Raw genomic sequence first — 22,922 nt, 5'->3', positions numbered from 1 at the left:
TTTTTAAAATAGTTATTTTAAAATTTATGACGGTGGAAGCATTCTACACTTCCACTGAACGTAGATATAGTTTAGATATAGTTAGTGTTTAGTATTGTAACTAAGGGACCCCATACATCCCTGTATTTTTATTATTATTATTTTTATTTTTTTCTTTTATTGTATAATATAGTTTTTAAGTATTTTATTTGTAATTATATTATTATGAAAAAATGACTTTCTGCCAAGTTTCTTGCGGCGCATTCTTCTTGGCAATGATGGTCTTTCCGAAAGCGCTGGTAGTTTAAAAAAAAATGACGTTTAAAAGTGCCCATTGCGGCCTATTTACTGAATAAATCATTTGAATTTGAATTTGCCCGAAACATGTCGAGCTAAACTCGGTTTAAGATGTGAGTTATCCGTTACAATATCATTTAATATGAGTCTCACGGTTAGTTAAGGCTATTATATTATATCGTACCAGTAAATGAAAATATTAAATTATTTATTAAGTGCATGATCATTGTCACTGCAATATGTGGGAGTTTTACTTAAAACCGGCCAAGTGCGAGTCGGGCTCGCGCACGACGGGTTCCGTACCATTATCTATACAACATTATACATTAGCAAAAAAACGCCAAAAAATCGAGTTTCTTGTATGGGAGCCCCCCTTAAATATTTATTTTATTTTAATTTAATTATTTATTTTTAAAGTGATTATACAACTAAAAATTCTATGAATATTTCAAGCGTCTACCTGTTGCCGTTATTAACATCAAGCAAAAAACGGCAAAACAATCACGTTTGTTGTATGGGATTAAATATTTATTTTATTCTGTTTTTAGTATTTGTTGTTATTACTGTTATACATAATCTGTGAAATTTTCAAATGTCTAACTATTACGACCCAAGAGATAGAGCCTTGTGACAGACACACAGACAGACGGCGGAGTCTCAGTAATAGGGTTCCGTTGGGAGAGGCTAAGAGGTGCCGTACCTACCTCAAAAGGAAGGAGTCGGAATTATATTCTCATACAAATTCCGTCGAATCCTAGTCGGCTAGGCAGCGTTCGGGAAGCTTCGCAGTGTCTTTTCATCCAAATTATCGCAGTGTTTGAAGTCAAAAGTCTTTAACCAATGTGTGTTGCCAGTGATGACATACGGATCTGAGACGTGGGCCCTAACGATGGGCCTCATGAGAAAGCTCAAAGTCACTCAAAGGGCTAAAGAGAGGGCTATGCTCGGGGTTTCTCTGTGGGATAGAATTAGAAATGATGATATCCGCAGCAGAACTAAAGTTACCGACATAGCCCGAAGAATTGCGAAACTGAAGTGGCAGTGAGAAGGTTCTTGAATGGCGTCCGCGGACCGGGAGACGAGCTGTCGGTAGGCCTCCAACAAGATGGAGCGACGACCTGGTTAAGATCGCGGGATCGCGGTGGATGCGGAAAGCACAAAACCGGTCTGAGTGGAGAGCCTTGGGGGAGGCCTATGTCCAGCAGTGGACGTCTTTCGGCTGACATGATGATGATGATGATGATAAAATACCGTGGAATTAAGAATGTGATCGGTAGGTACTTCCCGTTGACTTAGATCTGTAAAATTTGGCAAGTAGGACCTAAAACTACTCATCCACACAAAATTACGAGTACTTTGTTTTGCATAAAAAAACTAGGAAGTACAAAAAGATTTTTTTTGCTAGCTTAAATTAGTACGGAACCCTCAGCACGCTAGTCCGAATCACACGTGGCCGGTTAACTGATTGAGAACCCCTAAATCTCGAGTTAAATTGTACTTTAGTTAACCAGTTCAGTTACGTATCTACCAAACAGCGCGTGACCTTGCCTAAGGGCCGTCGACCCAGCCTTAGAGTTGTTTACTCCAACTGACTCACTATCATTTAAAAGCATTGCCAAATAAAAATTTAAATTGCATCACGTTTGGAAATTTAGTGCCGGCACGGCAAATATACCTAATTGACTTTATTTAGTCGTTCCGACAATTTTTAAAGGTTTTCTAAGTGTCCGTTTCCACCAGCACCAGAGATGTGCGAGGATGTGTGGTGACGAATATGTTTCTCATGAGCCAATAGAAACGCTCTTACCTCGCCTCGCTCCGCTCAGCTGTTTCCACCAGAGATGTGCTGTGCGAGGATAGGTAAATGAAGAACAGACCGTACCGACAGACGTTAAACATCAAACTTATTATACCCTTCTTTTTGCGTCGAGGGTTAAAAATTAGTTTGAGTTTTTTTTTTATTCGACTGGATGGCAAACGAGCAAGTGGGTCTCCTGATGGTAAGAGATCACCACCGCCCATAAACATCTGCAACACCAGGGGTATTGCAGATGCGTTGCCAACCTAGTGGCCTAAGATGGGATACCTCAAGTGCCAGTAATTTCACCGGCTGTCTTACTCTCCACGCCGAAACACAAGAGTGCAAGCACTGCTGCTTCACGGCAGGATTAGCGAGCAAGATGGTGGTAGCAATCCGGGCGGACCTTGCACAATGTTTGTATGTGCTATTTACTCTCCCCCCCTCTTAAGGCCTTCTGTCAGAGGCGAACCGCTGGAGATGAAATCATCCGATTTACTCTTTTACTCTAAAACGTCTGGACATATTTGACAGACTTACTTACCATCCCCACCATACCACCATACCATATTCCCACGGGATCAGCTTCATTCACCCAGAAATTGTAAATGAAGATCACTACGTGTATCTAGGGAAATCCGTGAGAATTTTGTATGAAAAGCCCTTTTAACAACTTTGGTCGAAATGGGGATAGATAGCCCCTTTGTCTTCCACTGGACCAACATTCATTCATACGCCTAGCTGTTAAAGGTCCTCCGATTTAATGAAGAATGAATTAACAATATTTTTGAACTGATTCTATTTTAAATATTAACACAGATATTTTCAGTTTATTTATTAAAACAAAAGTTACATCATTCTTATATCAAAGTCTAGTTTATACAGAGATATTGGTTTGTTCCTTAGTATCTTATTGTTACTAACTGCTCATGGATACGGGTCTGAAATGAATGAATATCTATTATTAAAACCCTGGAATTTTAACTGCTATATACCTAATGTTTCCCGAGGCCGGATAAGGTTATCATCAGCCGAAGACGTTCAATGTTGAACAAAAGCCTACCCCTTAGAACGCCTCAATGAACGCCAACTCTCCACTTGCATAAGCACTTGGGTTAGAGTATTGCTGTGAGCACCGGCCCTGGGGTAATGTATCAGCGGTCGCTCTGGACGCCAGATGACAATGGCCGCCATTTTACAGTTTCCATTGCAAAATAAAATTTAGATGGCACTTTTTGCAAAGCGGAAGCGGTGTAGACCATCTCGCTCTACCTTGATCACAGGCATTGATTGCCCTATGTCTCGTTACCTCGGCTACGAACTCTTACCCCCTTATTCATAAACGACAATCAAACCTATTTTAGTTAAAATGCCGCTAAAATTCGTTTGTCCTTATCTGTCACTTCGACATTTGTATTTGTTAGAAAGGGACAAAGCATTTGTTAGTTAACAAAGGCTTGTTAAGTTTTATGAATAAGGGGGTTAATCTTTTTAAAACCTGCTTTGACACAGATGTCTACATTAGCTAAACAATTTAGTTCAAGACAAGTCCAAAATGTAGTACACTGTGTGAACATTCGTTCTAACTCATTACTCGGTAAGCTATTATTAGCACCATTTATATATGTAATAGTACGTGCAGTGTTATTTTAGTATCGCAACATAGTTGCTATGAAAACAAACAACATAATTATTAACTTCACCGCCAGTTTTAGGTCAATAGGTCAGCGATGTTAGTCATCTGAGGAGTGATCTAAGTCTTATCTACATATGCGGTTATATTATACCTAAGTTTTTTGCTACGAGTATCTAGATATTATGTTTTGTTGGCGCTTGCGCTAGATATATTTTATTAGTGTTTATGTGTAGGGTTCCGCATACAAACAATTCCTATGGAATAATTGATTGATTCCTTGACTTTTGGCCTTTTCAAGAGGGTCAGAGTCACGCAACGAGCTACGGATAGAGCTATACGCTTGGATTTTCTTTGCGCGATAGAACCCGGAATACCGAAATTCGCCGAAGAACTGCCATATCTGCCACACCAAAGCGTGCACAATCTGATACGACTCTATTTGTAGGGCCGGTAGAACGTGACAGATATTTTTGCATGCTTCGCTGTGCCTGATATTAATGCAGGTGGCTGTATGAATAAAATTTTTTTGAAGAACAGATAACCGTTGGGGGAGAGGCGACCACTAATTATATGCTTTGGCAGGTCTCCCGCTAGGTGGACTGACGGCACGGCGCGCGCTAATCGCCGGGCAACCTTAAACTTAGGTGGCCAATTGTTCTTGATTGTGGCGTTCCGGGCCTTATCTCACGGGGACAGCGTCGCAACCAGTCGTACCACCAACAAAATGTATACATACAGCTCTATTATGGAGGGTATTACGTGGTGTCCGCTTGGTTACGTAAAAGCTTTGGCGGCGCAACCAGCATGGACGCGTGCAGATACTTTTGTTCAACAATTGGTGTTTTGGCGCTGATATTATCAGTGAGGTCTGAATCATTCAATTCATCATCAGCCTGATAATGAACTGAACAATTCATACCTTACTTGCAAAGCTCCCATATAAACAAACTACACTACAACCTTCTTGCTCTTCCGCATTGCATTGATTAATTCATCGCAGTACATTGTAAGTTTCAGCTTTCTAAGTCTTTGTATGCGCGTTGATAAGTTTTATTAGAGACTTTTAAGTGTACAGATGTAAGCAGCCGCAATTTTGTCAAAAGTCCGTCGTCTATCAATACATAATATCAAAATATATAGGGTGGCTCATGAAACTATAATACATACGAAGATACTAGAACTATAATACATCTGTTCTTAGGAACCATGCCATCGATTTATGTAACAAGAAAAACTGCATTCATAGATTAAAAAAAAACTTTGTATTCAGTTTGGGAATCGAACCTGTACGTTTTGAAAAATAAATAATAATAATCCCAGCCTATATACGTCCCACTGCTGGGCACAGGCCTCCTCTCAGAACGAGAGGGCTTGGGCCGTAGTTCCCACGCGGGCCCAGTGCGGATTGAAAAATAAAACTTAACATTATTAAAGAATATGAAAAACATGCATTTTATTCATTCTAGATACCGTGTTTCATTTCATAGTAACATTTATTGCTTATGTATGACGTACACTGCCGATATCCAAATAGAAATAAAGTATGTTTATTTTTCGAAACGACCGGGTTCGATACCAGAACTGACTACAAGTTTTTTTTAAATGTATGAATGCGTTTTTCTTGTTACTAAAATCGATGACATGGTTCCTAAGAACAGATCTTCGTATGTCTTATAGTTTTAGAATTTCCCTGACCAATCTAAATGAGCCAACCTGTATATAACTATCAATGGCGCCTGATAATACTTTACAACTATAAAAATTCTTATATGTCCGTTTAGCTAGTCTGCTATTATAGCTAATCTAATCTGAAGCGGCTGGCGCCTTTGGTCTCGATTGCCATCAAACATTTTCTAGCCAGATCAAACATGCTACTTTTTAGGGTTGCGTACCTCAGTCGCCAAAAACGTAACCCTAAACCATTCACTTTGTTGTCCGTCCGTTAAACCCCTTTCTCTCAGTAACACGTGGAGGTATCCTGAAATTAATATTAAATACTCAGATAAATATGCTGTAAAAAAAATCAAACTTCTGAGTCAACGAAATAAAAAATGCCTAGTAGGGAATCAGTAAACTTGTCAAGCTGACCTAATTTGGCAGACACTCCGATTACTTTCTACAGGAAGTAAAGACACGTGTCAAATGAATGTCAAAGACTCCAAACAAAAGAATAGTCATTGACAAAGGTGTTTCTGTATGAATTGCCGCCCAACCAAAACATATATAGGGCATAGGGTACCTACTTCAAAAGTTGTCATAGAAACTTAAAATTCGGTATGAAAGTTTTTCTTGAACGGCTTTGTAAATCTTAATTTTTATGTCATTCAGCAGCCAATCCAAAATGTCCAATACTGTGTACATTTTGCACTGCTTACACACTGGATAATCATAAATACCTACAAATTTGTACGGAACCCGCGATGCGCGAGTTGGACTCGCGCCTGGCCGGTTTTTTAGCGGTTATCAATCATTGTTATTTGCCTTTGCACAAAAATGATTAGATGCTACGTTTTTCCTGCAAATTGTTAACTGTTTGTTATTTTAAGTTATACCTAGTCAAGTTTCCAATGATTCGATGATTTATGATGTGTGTACGCATGAGTTGCAGTGGTGTGGCGGTGTGACAAACAACTCGTCTCCCACTGGGTTAGCTTGTTGTTGAAACTAGACCTTACCCGCCGCTTTGCTCACGTAATCAATTAAATACGGTAGTTGAATGAAATATTTTTTCCTAAATTCCCAGGGAATCCCCAATAATTAAGTCGTTACATTGCGGTTGCATTAAAAACAATCGTGTTAAATTTCGTGGCTCGAAGCCCAGCGTTTGAAATTCTAGATTTTATTCCGATCCCGTGAGATTATCGGGATAAAAAGTAGCCTACACATCCACCTATCTACATACCGAATATTATTCAAATCGATCCATCTAGTCGTTTTAGCGCCAAGGAGTAACAAACATCAAAAGGCATTAAAGAAAGAAAAGAAAGAAAGAAAAACATTTATTCGTGACATTTTAACAATTAAAAGAAAAAGAAAAAAGGAAATAAATTTTGTCACGAATGGTCAAACTCAGCATGGTAACCTTGCGGCCGACGCTGGTCTTCCGTTGGAACCATTTAAGCGTTAAAAGAACACAACAGCAGTGAACTCGACAACTAAAACATTTTTTTTTACAATACACTTAAATTTAAATTATAACTTTAATTAGTAGGTACAGGTACCTAATAGTGTAATATAAAAATTCCTAATTTTAGTACGTTGTATAATTTTCCTTAACCTATTAAAAATATGCGGTAACCGCTATCGGTAAAGTTGTTTACTATTATTTGCTCTCATTAACAAAGCAAAATTCCCTTGAATCACATCCGCATCATAAACAAAAGGCACTTAGGACGAGAGTTACCTTTAGCTTGTTCGATAAAAAAATTACAACATCTTTTCTTTCACTAGGACATTTTCAACACACTCGCTCATCAGTGACGTTATTCCATGCCTGTATATTAAAGGACAATGTCCTCAATTGTTCCCGCGGGAATTATGAATTTACGTATAGTTTTCCTCCCCTAGGGAGTTATGAGTTTAGCTTTAATAAAAAGTTAGTAGGTACGTCATTTCAGACTAAAGAGGTTTCAAGTTAGCCAACGTTTTGTATACATCTTTAAAACTTAGCTATAACCTAACTTTACACCATAAAAAATTGCCACGCTGCATGAAACTTCGTTATTTTTATATTTTAAATTGATATCAAATTGTTTTGCAATAAATTAAGTAAATATTTTTTTAGCATGTTGGATTAATCTGGCAGTAAGACCATTCGAATTCTAAACTAAACACGGTTCTTAGTATTATCTATGGTTGACGGCTCGAAAAAAAAGACAATCAGGGGACCTAGCACGAAATTCGAAAATCGAAGTTCATATCGTTTTCCTGACGCTGATATTATTTAATACGAGAGTGAGAGGGACTGTACGATAATACGAACTTCGATTTTCGAATTTTGTAGTAGTCCCCTGTATTGCCGGGTAGCCATATTTTATTCAGTTGTTTTCTTAGCGTCTTGCTTTTGCTGAGCTCTGGTGTTTGGACACAAATTATTTTTTTGTTCATTTTTTCCTCGCAATGTGATGAAAATCATTGTGTGTATCACGGGCCGTAATGGATTACAAACTCGGGTGATTAGGGTAATAGACTCTCGTTGGTAATGGTAATCCCTTCTTACGCCCCTTAATGCACAATGTACTATATTTCTGCTACTTTTCACGGAGAGAGAGTTATTTACAAGGTGTTTCTAAAATTGATTCGAAACATTTCACCAGATTTACACGGGGTCAGTTTGAGTGAACAACCTGTAATGTTTTTTTTGCTATTCCCATTTTGCTGCTATGTTTTCAATATTATGTTGTAAAATTTTCGAGGCTTCTTTGAGTTTATTACTCCCAAAATATTAAAACACAGCCAATTCATTATTATTAAGCCAAAGTTCTGCGAATTCATATATTTGCCGACTGGAATAACAAATCTGTTCGGATCGAAATTTAGTTTCGTTCTTATGGGCCAATGTAGGGAATCATTTGTCAATTACAATAAAAAAACTTAAAATAGGTTTAAAGGCGTGTTCAGTCAAACTTACCCAACCATCTGATCGGGGTTTATCCGGATTAATTGTATGCCATGCATACTTAACCTACGTACAGCACGTAGCAAAATTTGCTACTCGTATGTTCCTGCAAACTCATAGAAAACGTATGAAATAGGGACTAAATCTATTCTAAATCTTTGCCACACGCACAACTAAACACGCGGACCAATGTGATCATAACCTGTAATTCATTTTGCCAGAGAGTGAAGTGCGCTTAACCATCTCCTGTAGCGAGTACTCTGTGCTTAGTGCACTTATAAAGCGGAAAAACATTGCGGTTTACAATTTTTTTATTTGTTTTGTAGATTCGGCCTTGAAATGAAATAGACGGGTACTAGACATCCTCCTAATATTTTGGTTGCAAAAGTTTGTATGTGTGTAATTTGTATTAGGTGTACAAAAAAATGTCCTCTCAAATCGTCTCCAATAATATACGTCAAACTGGGCGGGGCACAGGGTTCCTCTCAGATCGGGAGTGCTGGCACCTCCATCCATTGCGGATTGAATTGGATACATACACCATTGACTTATTTTGCCCACGATGGTTTTCTTCAAAAAAGTTCATGCTAAATTTGAAGCGTAAGGCGCTAGTGTAGCGTGAGGTCTCCGAAATGTCAAATCTCATAGTTTTTTGGGTGAGCTACGCGGGTTTATTTATAATTAGAATAATTTTGTGAATATTTTGCATTACCTGAAATTAATTATGGCAATTATGCGATAAGGGGATATGAATGTCTGTGTTTTGAGACAGTTTTGTCTTTCGAAAACTTTTGTCCTACCATTATTTCCGAACAAAACGGGACTACGCAAGCGCAAGACTGGTTGCTCGATATTCTTATGGTACGGTTTTAAGATGTATTAAATATGATTTTAATCTAAACTTTAATAACAGACTTTGAAAGTCACACTTAAAAACCTCACGCAACAGTGGCGCCATCTAGTAAGACAAAAAACGATAGCCCTCATGCTTAGAGGGGCGCGAGCGAATTTGATCACGACTCTCTGCTTGAGAGGCTATAGGCTAAAACAACTAGGCCACCTCGCCTTAGGCTCCGTCTCCACCAGAGATGTGGGAGGCTGTATTGCGAGGAATGTGTTTTTCATCATCATATCAGCCGTGGGACGTCTACTGTTTATTTATTTAATAAAATGATCCTGAGGACTTACAGCTATTACAGCACTGGCCAAGGCGTCCACCAGGATAACAATACCTTTACAATAACATTAAATAGTATAATAAGCAAAAAACGATACACACAAGATTAATTAAAAAAATAAATTAAATTAAAAACATAACCACTCCTTGCAGTCGGGTAAAAATTAACTAAACCTAAGAAAAAAAAACATAAAATAAGTTTAGCCATTAGTAAATTACACCCAATTTTTCTTTAAACAGCGGATAAGTAATAAATTAGGATTCTAAATTGTTTAAAAAACATATAAATTTTTTGGTGAATGTCTTCACCTTGTCTGCAAATAAATCAGCGTCGTAACCCACATCAGCCAGATCGTTGTACAGGGCGAGAGCCCTGGAGGTGGGAGCGTTCTCGGCCCGGCGAGTACGGGCCTTGGCCCGAGCAAACAACGGGAGATACTGTTGGATATAGGCCTCCCTCATAGACCTCCAGTTGCCTCGGTTGGAAGCGGCTTGCATCCACCGTGAACCCGCGACTTTAACCAGGTCATTCGTCGATCTCGTTGGTGGACGTCCTACGCTGCGCTTGCTGATCCGCGTCTCCATTCGAGAACCTTTCGGCCCCAGCGGCCATCTGTTCATGAACCAATAGAAACGCTCTTACCTCGCCTCGCTCCGCTCAGCTGTTTCCACCAGAGATGTGCCGTGCGAGGATAGGTAAATGAAGCGTTTTTATGTTCTCATCACAGATATAGATTACACTAGATAACGCAAACACCTCAATCTGTATGAAAACCAACCGTGTCACTTTTTTATATCTACTGTGACGTCTCAAGAGCGAATTAGTGATGTGAGTTCCCGATGTCCGCGAAAATCGATTCAAATGCGCCGCCCGCCCGCGCCGTGGGGCTCGAGTCAGTCACTAGTCTAGTCATGATTAGTCAGTTAGCGGTCAGTCTTTGTATGGGGCCAACCCCGAAGTAGATGCATTTGCGTAATCTAGTGTACTTAATCTATTTCTGTGCAACACATCCTCGCTATCTTTGGTGGAAACGCAACCTTATACAGGAAAAACATGCTTAATTTTTTGTACACCATCGTTATGCTTTACGCGTACAAATAAACAAGCTGTTTGTTGTTTACCAGCACGGTTAAAGTTCAGCGAAGAAAGCCACCGGCAAACAATATTGCATCACTGTCTTCGTACGACTATATGCCATCTGTTTACTCGGCCCCGTTTGCCTTGCTACGGTTATTTAGTATTCTTTACAAATAATTGGTTAAGCGCGAGTCGGATTCATACACGAAGGGTTCCGCCGTAAAGCTGCGTACGGACAGTGCGTTCCTGTGTTACGCGTAGTCGGGTTACGCAGTCCACGCGTACATTGGATATGCGTACAGCTCTTGTACGGACCGCCGCGAACCTGAAGTCCTGAGTCAATTTAGTATTTTTTTTTAATAATCTATGTAATGCACACTGAAACTAAGTGTCTACCTATGATGGTTCTAAGGACCTATGCTAGCTGACGCGGAAAACTAATATTTTTTCAAAAATTCGGATACCGCTGATTGCGCTCTTGGCAGCGTCCTCCGCAGCATGTGCATAGCGTGCGTGTGCAGCGCGCGCACGGAGCAGCAGCACGCCATGCAGTAACAAACTCATTTACCGACCACGGGTTTCATTTCATTTCAGAAGCACATTAAGGTCGAGGGTTTTATTTGGGGGTTGCAACCAAGGTAGCCTGCATGTTACGACACTGTTTACGAGCAAGTGTGATGAAAAATAATATGAGCAACGCTAACTGCACCCGCGCCGGCTGGCGTAGGTCCTTAAGAAACAGCCATGTGGCAGACGGGTAGATTAGAGCGATAGTGCTAGTGCCCCGTTGACGACCTTTTTGTATGGAGCTCTGAATATAAGGATGCAACGACGAAGGTTATCGTGGAGAACAGGGCCATATTGTCGATCTTGAAAATGCGTGTTCTGATATTACATCTTGACAGCTCCGATTTTTATGACCGCGCCTGTACGACGTTTTATAGAGCAAAATCAAGGAAAAATCTATCTAGGTGAAAGGTACAACGTATGATTTGAACAGGTTTTTTTTATTCGACTGGATGGCAAACGAGAAAGTGGGTCTCCTGATGGTAAGCGATCACCACCGCCCATAAACAACCTAGAGGCCTAAGATGGGATACCTCAAGAGCCAGTAATTTCACCGGCTGTCTTTCTCTCCACGGTGAAACACAACAGTGCAAGCACTGCTGCTTCACGGCAGGATTAGCGAGCAAGATGGTGGTTGCAATCCGGGCGGACCTTGCACAAGGTCCTACCACCTGCAAAGGTCAAATGAAGTTAATTTTTAAAAGTTAAGAATTAAGATAATTAATTATGCGCAGTGAAACAAAGTAAACAATCAGCTCTAACTTACTTAATTTACTTTTTACTGTCTCACGCTCCCCTCTCACCGACAATATATCCTCTATTCCAGAGCACGTATGGCAAGTGAACGTCCAGAAGAAAGGCCTGGGCGCGTCAAAGAACATACAGGGGCTGTACAACCTGTGCCTGACTGACAAGACGCTGACGCTTGTCAAGATCAAGAGCCACAACAACGTCATCAGCGACCTCGGCATCCCTGAGCGGGTGGAGTATTCGCTGAAGAATATTAGGAGGTAAGAAACGCTGAAGATTAGGAAGTATTGTCATAGCATCTCACCAATCCACACTGTAAGCGAGTAAATTTTATGTGATGGGTGAATCCCGAGGCCGTATTGTCTAACCCACTAAAGTTCGCGATCGCTTTCACCAAGTCAAAATACCACAAACAGGACTTATCACGCTAAAACACACGAGTAATATTTACCTCGACGTTTCGACCACATTAAAGTGGCCGTGGACGCGAGCAGACTGAAGTGTGGGTTGTCAAGTCTGCCTAGCAGCGCGAGTCCCTCGAACTACCCGCAGTTGATCACAAATAGTACCGGCACTCGTATCACGAACTTACCCGCACTCGGTCGTTTTGATTTTGATTTGTCACCCCATTGACTATGAGTGAAAAATCACGAAAGTTTAAAACGCTTTCACCATCTCTTTCTACTCTTGTGTTATGCCGTGTGACAGTGAGAAGTAGTGAAAACGATTGTGATTCCAAGTCAGACAATAGGGCCTGTGATCAAAAGAGTCTGATCCTCAAGCTGATTCGTAAGACGTATCCTCCTTTGGCTCCTTTCAAATCTTATCGACTCCAGGGAGTACTAACACTGCGCAACCTCAGCTCGATCCAATGATCGAGCGGCCCACGATTGGCGATTCAGCAATCACTTCGCTTTCGTTCAGTCACATCGGATTGGATCGGATATATTCAGTCACATTCGGTCGAGCGCTGAGCGTAGGCCGGTTTTAATGTCGAAGTGACGCACAGATTCGTTATGACAACAGTACTTCAGTACCTCGTGTACCGAACCAACCTGGACGAAGCCCTCGCTACAGGCAAATTTATAAGCGCTAAAAAAATCCGGATTCAATAAAGGAGTTTTAGTTTGTACGTAAGTGAAGTCGTTTCTAACCACAGATTACTTCCAGGAGTCGAAATAACCTATGTTTAGTAATAAAAGGGTGCCGTGCCGTCGCTTGCACCCGTCTGGCAAACTGCATGCTCGGGCCAGTACATCACATACCGTGCTTTGTCTGCAACAGGCAATCTACATCACTTAGCCATCTTGCGGCAGACTTAGGAAAAGGTCCCAATGAGCTGCTGGCGTGAACAAAACATGTAGTAGTAAACCGTGTTCTATTTAGTTGTCTGACTTCGATCGAATTTTAATAAAAACGTACTACGGTCTATATATTCTGAAGCTGATGAAGTGTCGGCAAGCCTCTCGCATGATTGAAGGAACATCTCAGGGTAGCACTTATTCGGTAGTCCTGGAGATCCGTGCTTAGAGAAGGCTATTTTCAAAATAAGGTGCTAGCAGCGCCTAGATGCTAGACGGTCTAGACTCGCCCTGCTAGCTTCGTAATGTAAAACCAATGTCCAGCTGTGAACGCTGTTGCTAGTGCTGGCTCCGCGCTGCTGCAGGCGCAAACTAGCAGCTGCCTACCCTGGAATTGACCCACAGGACGCCTATGAGCGTCTTTCGGTTGGTACAATAGTGATGACGACGAGCGACGATCTATGTTCCAGATGCGGCGACTCGGAATGCTTCTTCTACATGGAGGTGGGGCGGCAGACAGCGACGGGCGCCGGAGAGCTGTGGATGCACTCCGACGACGCCAACATCGCGCAAAGCATGCACTCCACCATCTACCAGTGAGTCGGTGACCAACTCCGCTGTTAAATCGTCTACATACAACAGTTTTTGATGATTCGCGGTTACGTTAGATGTAATATTTGATGCGGGTTCTGGATCGTGATTACGATTCCTTTTCTTCAATGAACTATAAACTATTATACATTGCTCACCTTTATGATAGCTAAGTATATATTGCAACAAATCTGCGCTCATGCAGTTCCTCCACCTCCACGCTGTAAGAACACAGATAAGTCACACCATTACCATACTACACTGACGCGTTTCGAACCTAACCAGAGTTTATCCTCGGAGCAACACAACCATTTATCATGCTACTAGGTGTTAGACTAACGAACCAAGACAAAATTGGCATTGTAAATCTCCACTTTTTTTTTTAATTTTACACCCTGTTATTATTGTCCCTAACCATACCCTCTGCCTCACAGCGCAATGAGGAACTGTGCGAAGGAGACAGAGAACGAGCGGGATCACATCACGATGCCGAAGGGAGACGGCACGAACCCGCTGCCCGCGCGACGGCAGACGTTCTCAGACAGCCACGGGCGGGCTGGCTTGTCGAACGGTAAGTTCTATAAACTAACAGCACTGGGTCCTTAGAACTTGGCGAACGTATTGTAATCCATACATATTAAAAGTCATAATGTAACGATTGCCATAATGATCGTTTGTCATAACACTTTTTTTCTTAAAAGTTTTCAAGTGTTAAAATTTTCCTGATTGTTATTAAATAAACCTAAACAAACCTATAGAGTTCTTGATGGCCATTTTAGTTGTTGAAAATTTATGGCTTTAGAGAAAAAGAGTTATGGCGAATTATCATTACGACAAACATTTATTATGGCTTGAAATGTATGATCGCGAATGTTCGGACCGCACTTCCCAGTTTGTCTTGCCACCTGGATCGGGTTCTACTGTGTCATAGGCACGATATGTCATGAACAGTCCGAATAATTTCGGTCTTTCTTAAACAAATTCCTGAAGATGGTCTTACGAAAATGCCGAAACTAGTCGGTCCGTTCCCGAATAATGTAGCTAAGGTTTAGAGTAAGGATTTCTTGATGGTTGCGGGTTAGAAGTAAAATTAATGACGGAAGCGGAACTATTAAGTACTTTTGTTTGCCTTTAGTTGATATTTAAAAATAATGTTTTCTTGCGAGAAATATCGTGCAAGTTGTATTCATTGCTGTATTCAATTGAGTGCTTACAAGTCCACAGCTGCGCGGCTCCGCTGTGTATGCAACTTTAACAATATTTGTCGCGTCTTGTAAATTTGCAGTCCTAGGCGCGCTGACAGATAGTGTTGCAAATCACTTTTGACGGGTGGAGCGTTACAAGTATTGACACAAGGGCGGATCTACTGGGGTAGGGGGGGGAGTCATGGGGTTCATGACCCCCCTGGGCCCTGCACTTGGCTCTAGGAATATATACTTTTCTGAACTCTTTGATTTTAATAATGGAGAAGTGAATTTTAATTACAATGCGAAAAAAATATTTGAATCTGACGCCCCCCCCCCTAGCTACAAAGCTAGATCAGCCCTTGAATTATATTCCGCAGTAGGTTAAAATTGAGTTTTGGAAAATTATGTGTAAAATAGTTAAGTTTAGGGGCTGTTTCATCACCCATTGTTAAATTTTCTTTGACGAATAAATGTGATGCCGTCTCTGTCTATTCGAAGAAAACAAACAGAGACGGCGTCACATTTATCCGTCAAATAAATATAATCAATGGATAGTGAAACAGGGTGTTAATCTAAATTTTAAAATATTTTTAAATTGTATAACTATGCTCTTGTAGCTTATTTTGTTTAAGGGTTTTTGCCGCAAATAAGTTATTTACCTGTAGTTAGTGCGCTTCCGCTTAAGTTTTTACCACAATGTGACTAACCTAGCCTTAAATACGAGTAAGTAAACGGTCGTAAACTGCAACCGTAGTACAACCTTACCTCAGTAAACCATGTTGCAGCATTGTTTGTGTACACTCGCCTAGAAAACTGCAAAATCCTGTCCTACCATGAGAAACAAATCCTTACATCTTGTTCAATGTCTTTATTTAGATACAAAATTTCTACTGAAAAATCCTTTTCCTATATAGGAATTAACAGATATCCGTTGATTAGTGTGGCAGCAAAATGTAGTTTGATTTTCATTCTCATAATACAGTACCCGGCCAAGATTGCACATCGGTCTTTGGAAAGAGACTCGGCTAATTTCGGCTTCGTAGAGCATTGTCACACAACACTACTTATGTGACGTTTGTCATCTAAAACTTTCTTATGTGCTCGTTATTTTTAACCGACTTCAAAAAAGAGGATGTAGTCGGAAGTATTTTTTCACGTCTATTTTCACCACCGCGAATTCAGTACATTAAGTAACTTATTTTTAAGGGTGTTTGCAACAATTAAATTTAACAATCCCTTCTTATTTATCTACCTACTCTTATTGAAAATTTATTAGAGGCAGGTCATTGAACCGAAGTACGGACGATTTTTTTTTTGAAGTTCGTATTCGGTTCAAACCACATTCGGCCCATCTCTACTGGCTGTATCTTTATAATTTTTTGTTTAATTAACAAAAGAAAAAATACGTGTCCGACGCTTTTTGATAATTCAACTGACGAACTACTCAATAAGTTTTTTTTTAGGACAACTAGCCTATTGGTGTTGTTTTTTTTTTATGACCAAGATGTAAGGTATAAATTGGCACAAATCTATTGCAGAGAAAGGCCTGTGTGTTGGCTCATGCATTAGACAATGCGTGTGTTCAACAACAACTTACTCCATAGACGACTCGGCAGCCGCCATAGCGCCTCTCACACCAAGAAACGGTAAATGCACCTTACGCGACGGGCTAGGATGCTTCACCTGCTTATAGGGGCCGCAGTGATAAACCCTTTCAGCCCGACACTCACCAACGGCGGGCGCGGGTCGGGTCGGGTCGTGCGTGCATATAACCGCCATGTTAATACGCCCGTCGCCGGCCCGCGCACGACCCGCACCCGTCGTCTGCGTGCGTTGGGCTTTATACTTTAAAGAAATGTGCTTGTATTATATTGCGGTTTCAATCGATCGTTTATAAACTTGCTCCCCTTGCTGGCAGCTTTCTATCTCTTCGGTCAAACGTGAACCACATAGGATTGCAGCGGGTCGAGTACGTCAGGCCCATTTACGTGGCTGTATATGAACAACATCTGACGATAATATAGCCCAGTATTTAGAGAACCCCCGGGTCCGGGGTTCCAGGTTCCTCAGCGGGGATCCTCGGTCCGGGGAGATATTTGTATGAAAACGAATGTCTGTTCTCGGGTTTTGGGAGTTGAATATGTATTGTATTTAACAACATATGTATCTTATCTATTTAAGTATGTTTATCCGCTTAGTACCCGTAACAAGTTTTGCTTACTTTGGGACTATATTAATTGGTGTCAAGTGTCCCGTTACTTTAAAAAAAAGTATCACACCAATGGCGCTCGTGCGACCCGCTACGCGCCCGACGTCGGTGTGATTTTGTTCATATACAGCCGCGTAAACAGACCCGCCGCACTCCTGACCCGACCCGCTCCCGACCCGCTGCTAACAATGTGTGTACAGTCTAGGAATTTAATTCATAGGTCACGATAAAGCCTTTTCAAAAGAAAACTCATTACGACTTTCCTTGTTAATTAATGCGATGTCACTAAGACGTTTACTGTGAAATGGTTCCATGGTGGCCAATGAATTAAACTCCTTGACCGTACGCTTCATGACCCCTTAATGTAATGGACACGAATTTTCACTTGCATGGGCATACAAGGCTTTAAGGGCATAAAGCACGGGCTGGACGACATACGCAAGAGTCATACGTTTTTCTGACCACAAATCCGCCAATAAGTCGTATTTTAAAATGAAGTATTTAAAATATAAACGTCACTTCAGTAAGTAGGCCGTAAAGCCTATTTAAATGTTTTTAATACTCCAGCGCTTTTGGACAGACGAATTTAACAAGGATCCTGGCAAAACGTTTTTATTTTAATTAAAAATCAGATCACAATTTACCTAAAGACAAAGCAAAACAATAATATTCAAAAGATACAAATTATATCAGTTGAAACGGTTAATAGTTAAGCAATACTAACCGTCTTAAGGACGAATATGTAGTTCGTACGGTCCTACATAAAAGAAAAAAATATACGGCTGTTTAAAAGCTTTCTTCATCTCTTTTTTTCATTCATTCTATTATTGTTGGAGCTAAAGCCACTGATCCATCTTCATCGTGTCTTAGATTCTAATGCGGATCGCAATTTGTGCTACAAACACTTAGTAGACAGCTTGTCTTGCTCTCCCTCGGTATGTGTGAGCGAGATACTATGTCAATTTGAATCACTGCGGCAACTATGCAAGCGCCATGTCCAACTTAACGCGTGATCGCTAGAGGTCGCTACTGGGTCTAAAGCCCAGTTTAGACCCGCAAGAAAAATAGTGCATTCAATGATGTGACAGGCTAAATGCTGAGATTTGTTTGACAACTTTTACATTCACTTCACGTTGTGATTGGTTAGCTAAATGAGCTAATCGCAAACCAGACTGTAACGTCAAAAGGGCCCTGATACTAACGCCATCTAGCGACATTTTTGCCTGTCATGAAACCCTCATTGCGGCGCTCGATTGTTCAATTGTATGCAATTTGTAGGATTTTTATTGATTGTCTAAACTGGGCTTGTAATTATAGATTTATTATTGTTTTGTCATTAAAGTCAACGCCCAATAGCGACCTCTGTTGTGCTAATACGACCCTTCGTATCGCATTAAAAAATATTCGGCAAATTGTGGCTAACACGTAACTGAACTGGGGTCGAATTTAAAATCATATTTGTGATAAAACCATTCGAAATTGGTTAAATTCTGCGATGAATTTTAAATGCGCGTGGACTTAATTCTAGTTCATTTTCACTAGTAAGTAGCTAAAATTTTAATCTAAGCGGTAGTATTGAAGCATTACACAGATTTACACCATTTATTTGATATGGTACTTGTGTTTCAGAGATGTGTTTTTAAAAGTCGGCCCCCTTTATCTTTTGTAGATTATACTCGTTGTCATAAAAATACGGGGTATTGGAATCGTTAACGTGGTTGGCGAAGTTCGACAGAGAACCAAATGGTCAAAGTCAAAATATCATTATTTAATATAGGCCAAAAATCTACCACCGGTTCGGAAAAACCTCGAGAAGAATCCGGTAAAAACACAAAAGAGTATATATCTATTTTTAAAACAAATCCACAATTTAACTTAATGATAAAAAATAGTCAGTTAAATATAACGTCAAAGGCCTTTGTCCAGCTGTGGGACACCGTATAAGTTATTAAAAAAAACGTCAAGAAATATTTAAATTTTAAAATCTTTAGCTACTGATAGATTTTTTAAGACTTCAAGTAGAACTTACCCATCGAAAATACAAACTGAAACATAAATGCACAAAAAAACCAGAACGAGACCAGCGCTGGGAATCGAACCCAGGTCCTCAGCATTCCGTGCTGCGTGCTATACCGCTACACTACCACTGGACGGAATGCTGAGGACCTGGGTTCGATTCCCAGCGCTGTTCTCTTGTTCTGGTTTTTCTGTGCATCTATTTCAGTTTGTATTTTCGATTTGGATTTTACGGGATGACCGTAAAAGTAACAAAATTTGGAGTTGAAATAAAAAATACAAAAAGACTCCAAAAAACAATCTTAATCGAACTTACCCGACCATTCACTAAAATATAATGGATTTATTCTTTGATACCCTGCATTGTAAATATATAGTCTAGTTACTGGTTTAAACTTTGTTAGCCTCAAAAATGTTGAGTGGTTTCTAATGCAGCTTTACTCGATGCTCTTATGTGTGAGCGAGACGACGATATTCCCTCGCTTCTTCAGTGCTTTCTAACGTTTTGTGTTAACAAGTTATCGAACGAAATATACTTACCTGATTAAGTACTTTTAAGTTAACAGATAAATATATTTGACGTTTGACACGAATTTGATAAACAAAATTGTGGCTTGTACTCTGTTGTTTAATACTAGTATTGTATGTTAGGTTATTTATTACTAGTTTTCTGTGCAACCTAAATTAAATGTGAAAGCTTCCTTGCCGCTTTGGCTTACAATAAAAAATAAAAACTGCTTTAGCATAACACCACAAAATTTTATTGTAAATTTTGAAATTAAAACATTAACCTGTTATAGTATATAGGACGTTAAATAAGCTTTTTAATTACTTAGATTAATGACTACTAACGTTGCTTGTAAATACTTTAAGTGTATTTAGGTTTTAGGTTAAGGGTGCATTCACTGAAACAGACGCAGAATCGACCAATCACATCGTTGTCAGCAATGGAAGCACACTAAAGATTTCTTCAGTAAAATAATTATCTCCATAAACTTATTCTTTAGCTTAAACTTAGGTGTTAAGGCATTTTGAGCATTATGACTAATGCATTACGAGTGACGCGCATGATCATCGGTGTTGGATATTGACATATTCTCATGACATGACATCATGATGGAGGTACAGAAACATGGCATAGCAAATACTTGCAGTTCCTGGTGTGTAAAATCTGACCACTCGTTCTTGCTGGGCCTAATGCCCGGCTCACAGTATTTCAGTAAAAGCGTGCCAGTAGCGTGATACTGCGGTGCTCGATCTATTTTGTGTAACTCGTACGGATTGTGTCCCCGCAATGTATCTCTACTGGCACGATTTTACTGGAATAACGTGAACCGGGCATAAGTGTAGCAAAGTTAGTCCCGACACAAGTGACTATTGTTTTATTCTTAAGATGTAGTTGGCGGAGCATCGTTCTGCGGAGCTCCTTTGTTAAGTGGTTTCCTAGCTAGAGGTTATTTTCAATATGAATGTATTACTGCATTGCCTAAGCGAATTAGTGGTTGCGTTTGGGAAATACTGGAATTTTATTTGTGCCATGTTTTTGTAGATTTCTATCTTAACAGTGTACATAAGCGATGGTATTTTTAAATGGTGGTGGTAATTCACAATGTAATTATAGTAAAAACAAGGCAGATGAAGAACACTTGTCTTCCATAAAAACTAAGATGACAGTTGGAAATTATTAATCAATGAAAATATCTTGATTTTTTTAAATGACTCAGAAACTAAGCCATTTACTAAACCTAAAATGAGTTGTTTGAGACAGCAGCCATATCAACTGTCAAAGACTTGCAGTCGGTTTTTGGGATGCTGTAATCGGTACAGAGCATGTAGTGCTCACCCAGAACGAGAGATGGCGTTGTTTTCAATAACACTAGCGCAGTAGCGAACTTCAGAAAATTTACTAATTAATTAAAATGAAAACTTGGTAATACTGCTCTGTTTTATTTATCATAGTTCTAAAAATCAGGTTTTCAAGTTTTCATTAATATACGAAGTCGTAGATATCTTCACTGCCCTTTTGAATTCGTCACATTCTGCAACAGTTGTATCTATAAAAAATACCATCGCTTAAATCATATAATCAACCATCGCACCGGGTGTCGTTGGGTGCCATCTGTTTTACGTGTAGCTTCTCATGTCTTGTCCGCAGCCGAAAACCAACCGCCGAATAACTCACTAATAAACGATAAAACCGATCATCCTCGGCTCATAAAGCACCATCGAACCGTCTCTCTCCCAACTGGCTGCCCGCTCTTCCAAGAACCGCTCAAGATCGTCCACGAACGGACTCGTTCCGCACCTTTAACCGGGGACGAAGTAGATAGAGTCACTATCGAGCGCGCCGCAAGACACTCCTCTTGCAAAGCCGTCAATGGAACGGAAACGTCGACGAAGAAACCGCAATGGTGCCGGCGCGCTAGTACAGGCACACGCCTGTCCAAATTATCACCAGCGCATACAAAGAGTATGTATTACATGCATGCTTGCTATCATACATCAGCGCACTAACGCAAGTTGTAAGAGTTTTGGTAGTTGTAGTTTCGTTATAAGTTGCGGTTGGTACGGCTAGTAAGTTGTACCCTTGTCGCTTCAGCTTTGGATCTAGACTTGTCGTTTCTTTCATGGAAAAAAAATCCCGCAATGTAGGTACATTGGGTGTAAACTGAGGAAATTAGAGGTATTTGTGGGGAAACACTCCTCTAAGTAACCAGTGCGTGCATACTATAGACTATTTGACACTTATTAACCAAGGATTTTTCTGACAGGCTAGTTGACGTTTGTATCATGAGGCCCTTTTGAAGTCTGTGTTACGTTTGGGATTGGTTAACTAAATAAGTCAATCCCAAGCGAGACTAACGTCAAAGGCACCTCACGATGCTAACGCCATCTAGCGATGTTGTTGTAACGAAATGTTAAAACTCAGTTTCGGTAGATTTTGTTCGGCAAAGCTGGAACTACGTCACTTGTTAAAGAATCCATTTGGATTTATTCCAAGGCTCTTAAAAAAAATACCACGCTCCAATCATGGTGGGCATGTTAGGGTACCCAGTAATGGACAGCAAAAGTACAATGCCTTATAATCCACAATACATAGACTTTACCAGTATGACCATCAGATGTCGGATAGTGTATAAGTAAGATTGCAGGTGGTAGGACCTTGTGCAAGGTCCGCCCGGATTGCTACCACCATCTTGCTCGCTAATCCTGCCGTGAAGCAGCAGTGCTTGCACTTTTGTGTTTCGGCGTGGAGAGTAAGACAGCCGGTGAAATTACTGGCACTTGAGGTATCCCATCTTGGGTTGGCAACGCATCTGCAATACCCCTGGTATTACAGGTCTCTATGGACGGTGGTTATCTCTTACCATCAGGAGACCCACTTGCTCGTTTTCCTTCCAGTCAAATAAAAAAAAAGTAATAAAAATGTAGTGTGGGTACGTTTCTTAAAATTTGGGTTTTAGAAAAAAAAAACATAATTGTTTCCTGTCCATGAGTGGTGCCGTCACCCCTAATGGCTTTTTATTAGAGCTGTTTTTTTGGATTGGTAACTGTCGAATAGCTTATTGGTTGGCACGACCCACGTAGACCCTTCCCTTCCACTGTTGCTGGGGGTTCATTATATGTGGAAATTTCACAACAAACGTACTGTTCCTGTGGGATACAACCAGTTTCCTTTACTTCGATAACTACAAGTATACGGCACTCCGATTCGACG

At 40.3% G+C, this 22,922-nt stretch overlaps 1 protein-coding gene across 1 annotated transcript in view; it reads left to right on the top strand.

Annotated features, from left to right (window-relative positions):
- The window catches only part of chico (insulin receptor substrate 1 chico), a 58,660-nt gene that overhangs the window by 8,416 nt on the left and 27,322 nt on the right, over positions 1–22,922 (top strand). The window contains exons 2-6 of the mRNA XM_074105272.1: positions 11,977–12,160; positions 13,672–13,797; positions 14,227–14,363; positions 16,518–16,625; positions 21,360–21,674. Coding sequence (XP_073961373.1) covers positions 11,977–12,160; positions 13,672–13,797; positions 14,227–14,363; positions 16,518–16,625; positions 21,360–21,674 — 870 coding nt within the window. The remainder of the gene's footprint in view (positions 1–11,976; positions 12,161–13,671; positions 13,798–14,226; positions 14,364–16,517; positions 16,626–21,359; positions 21,675–22,922) is intronic.

This window comes from Choristoneura fumiferana, chromosome 23 (genome assembly GCF_025370935.1).
Source record: "Choristoneura fumiferana chromosome 23, NRCan_CFum_1, whole genome shotgun sequence".
In the NCBI taxonomy this organism is placed as follows: domain Eukaryota; kingdom Metazoa; phylum Arthropoda; class Insecta; order Lepidoptera; family Tortricidae; genus Choristoneura; species Choristoneura fumiferana.
This window is presented reverse-complemented; position numbering and strand designations above follow the sequence as displayed.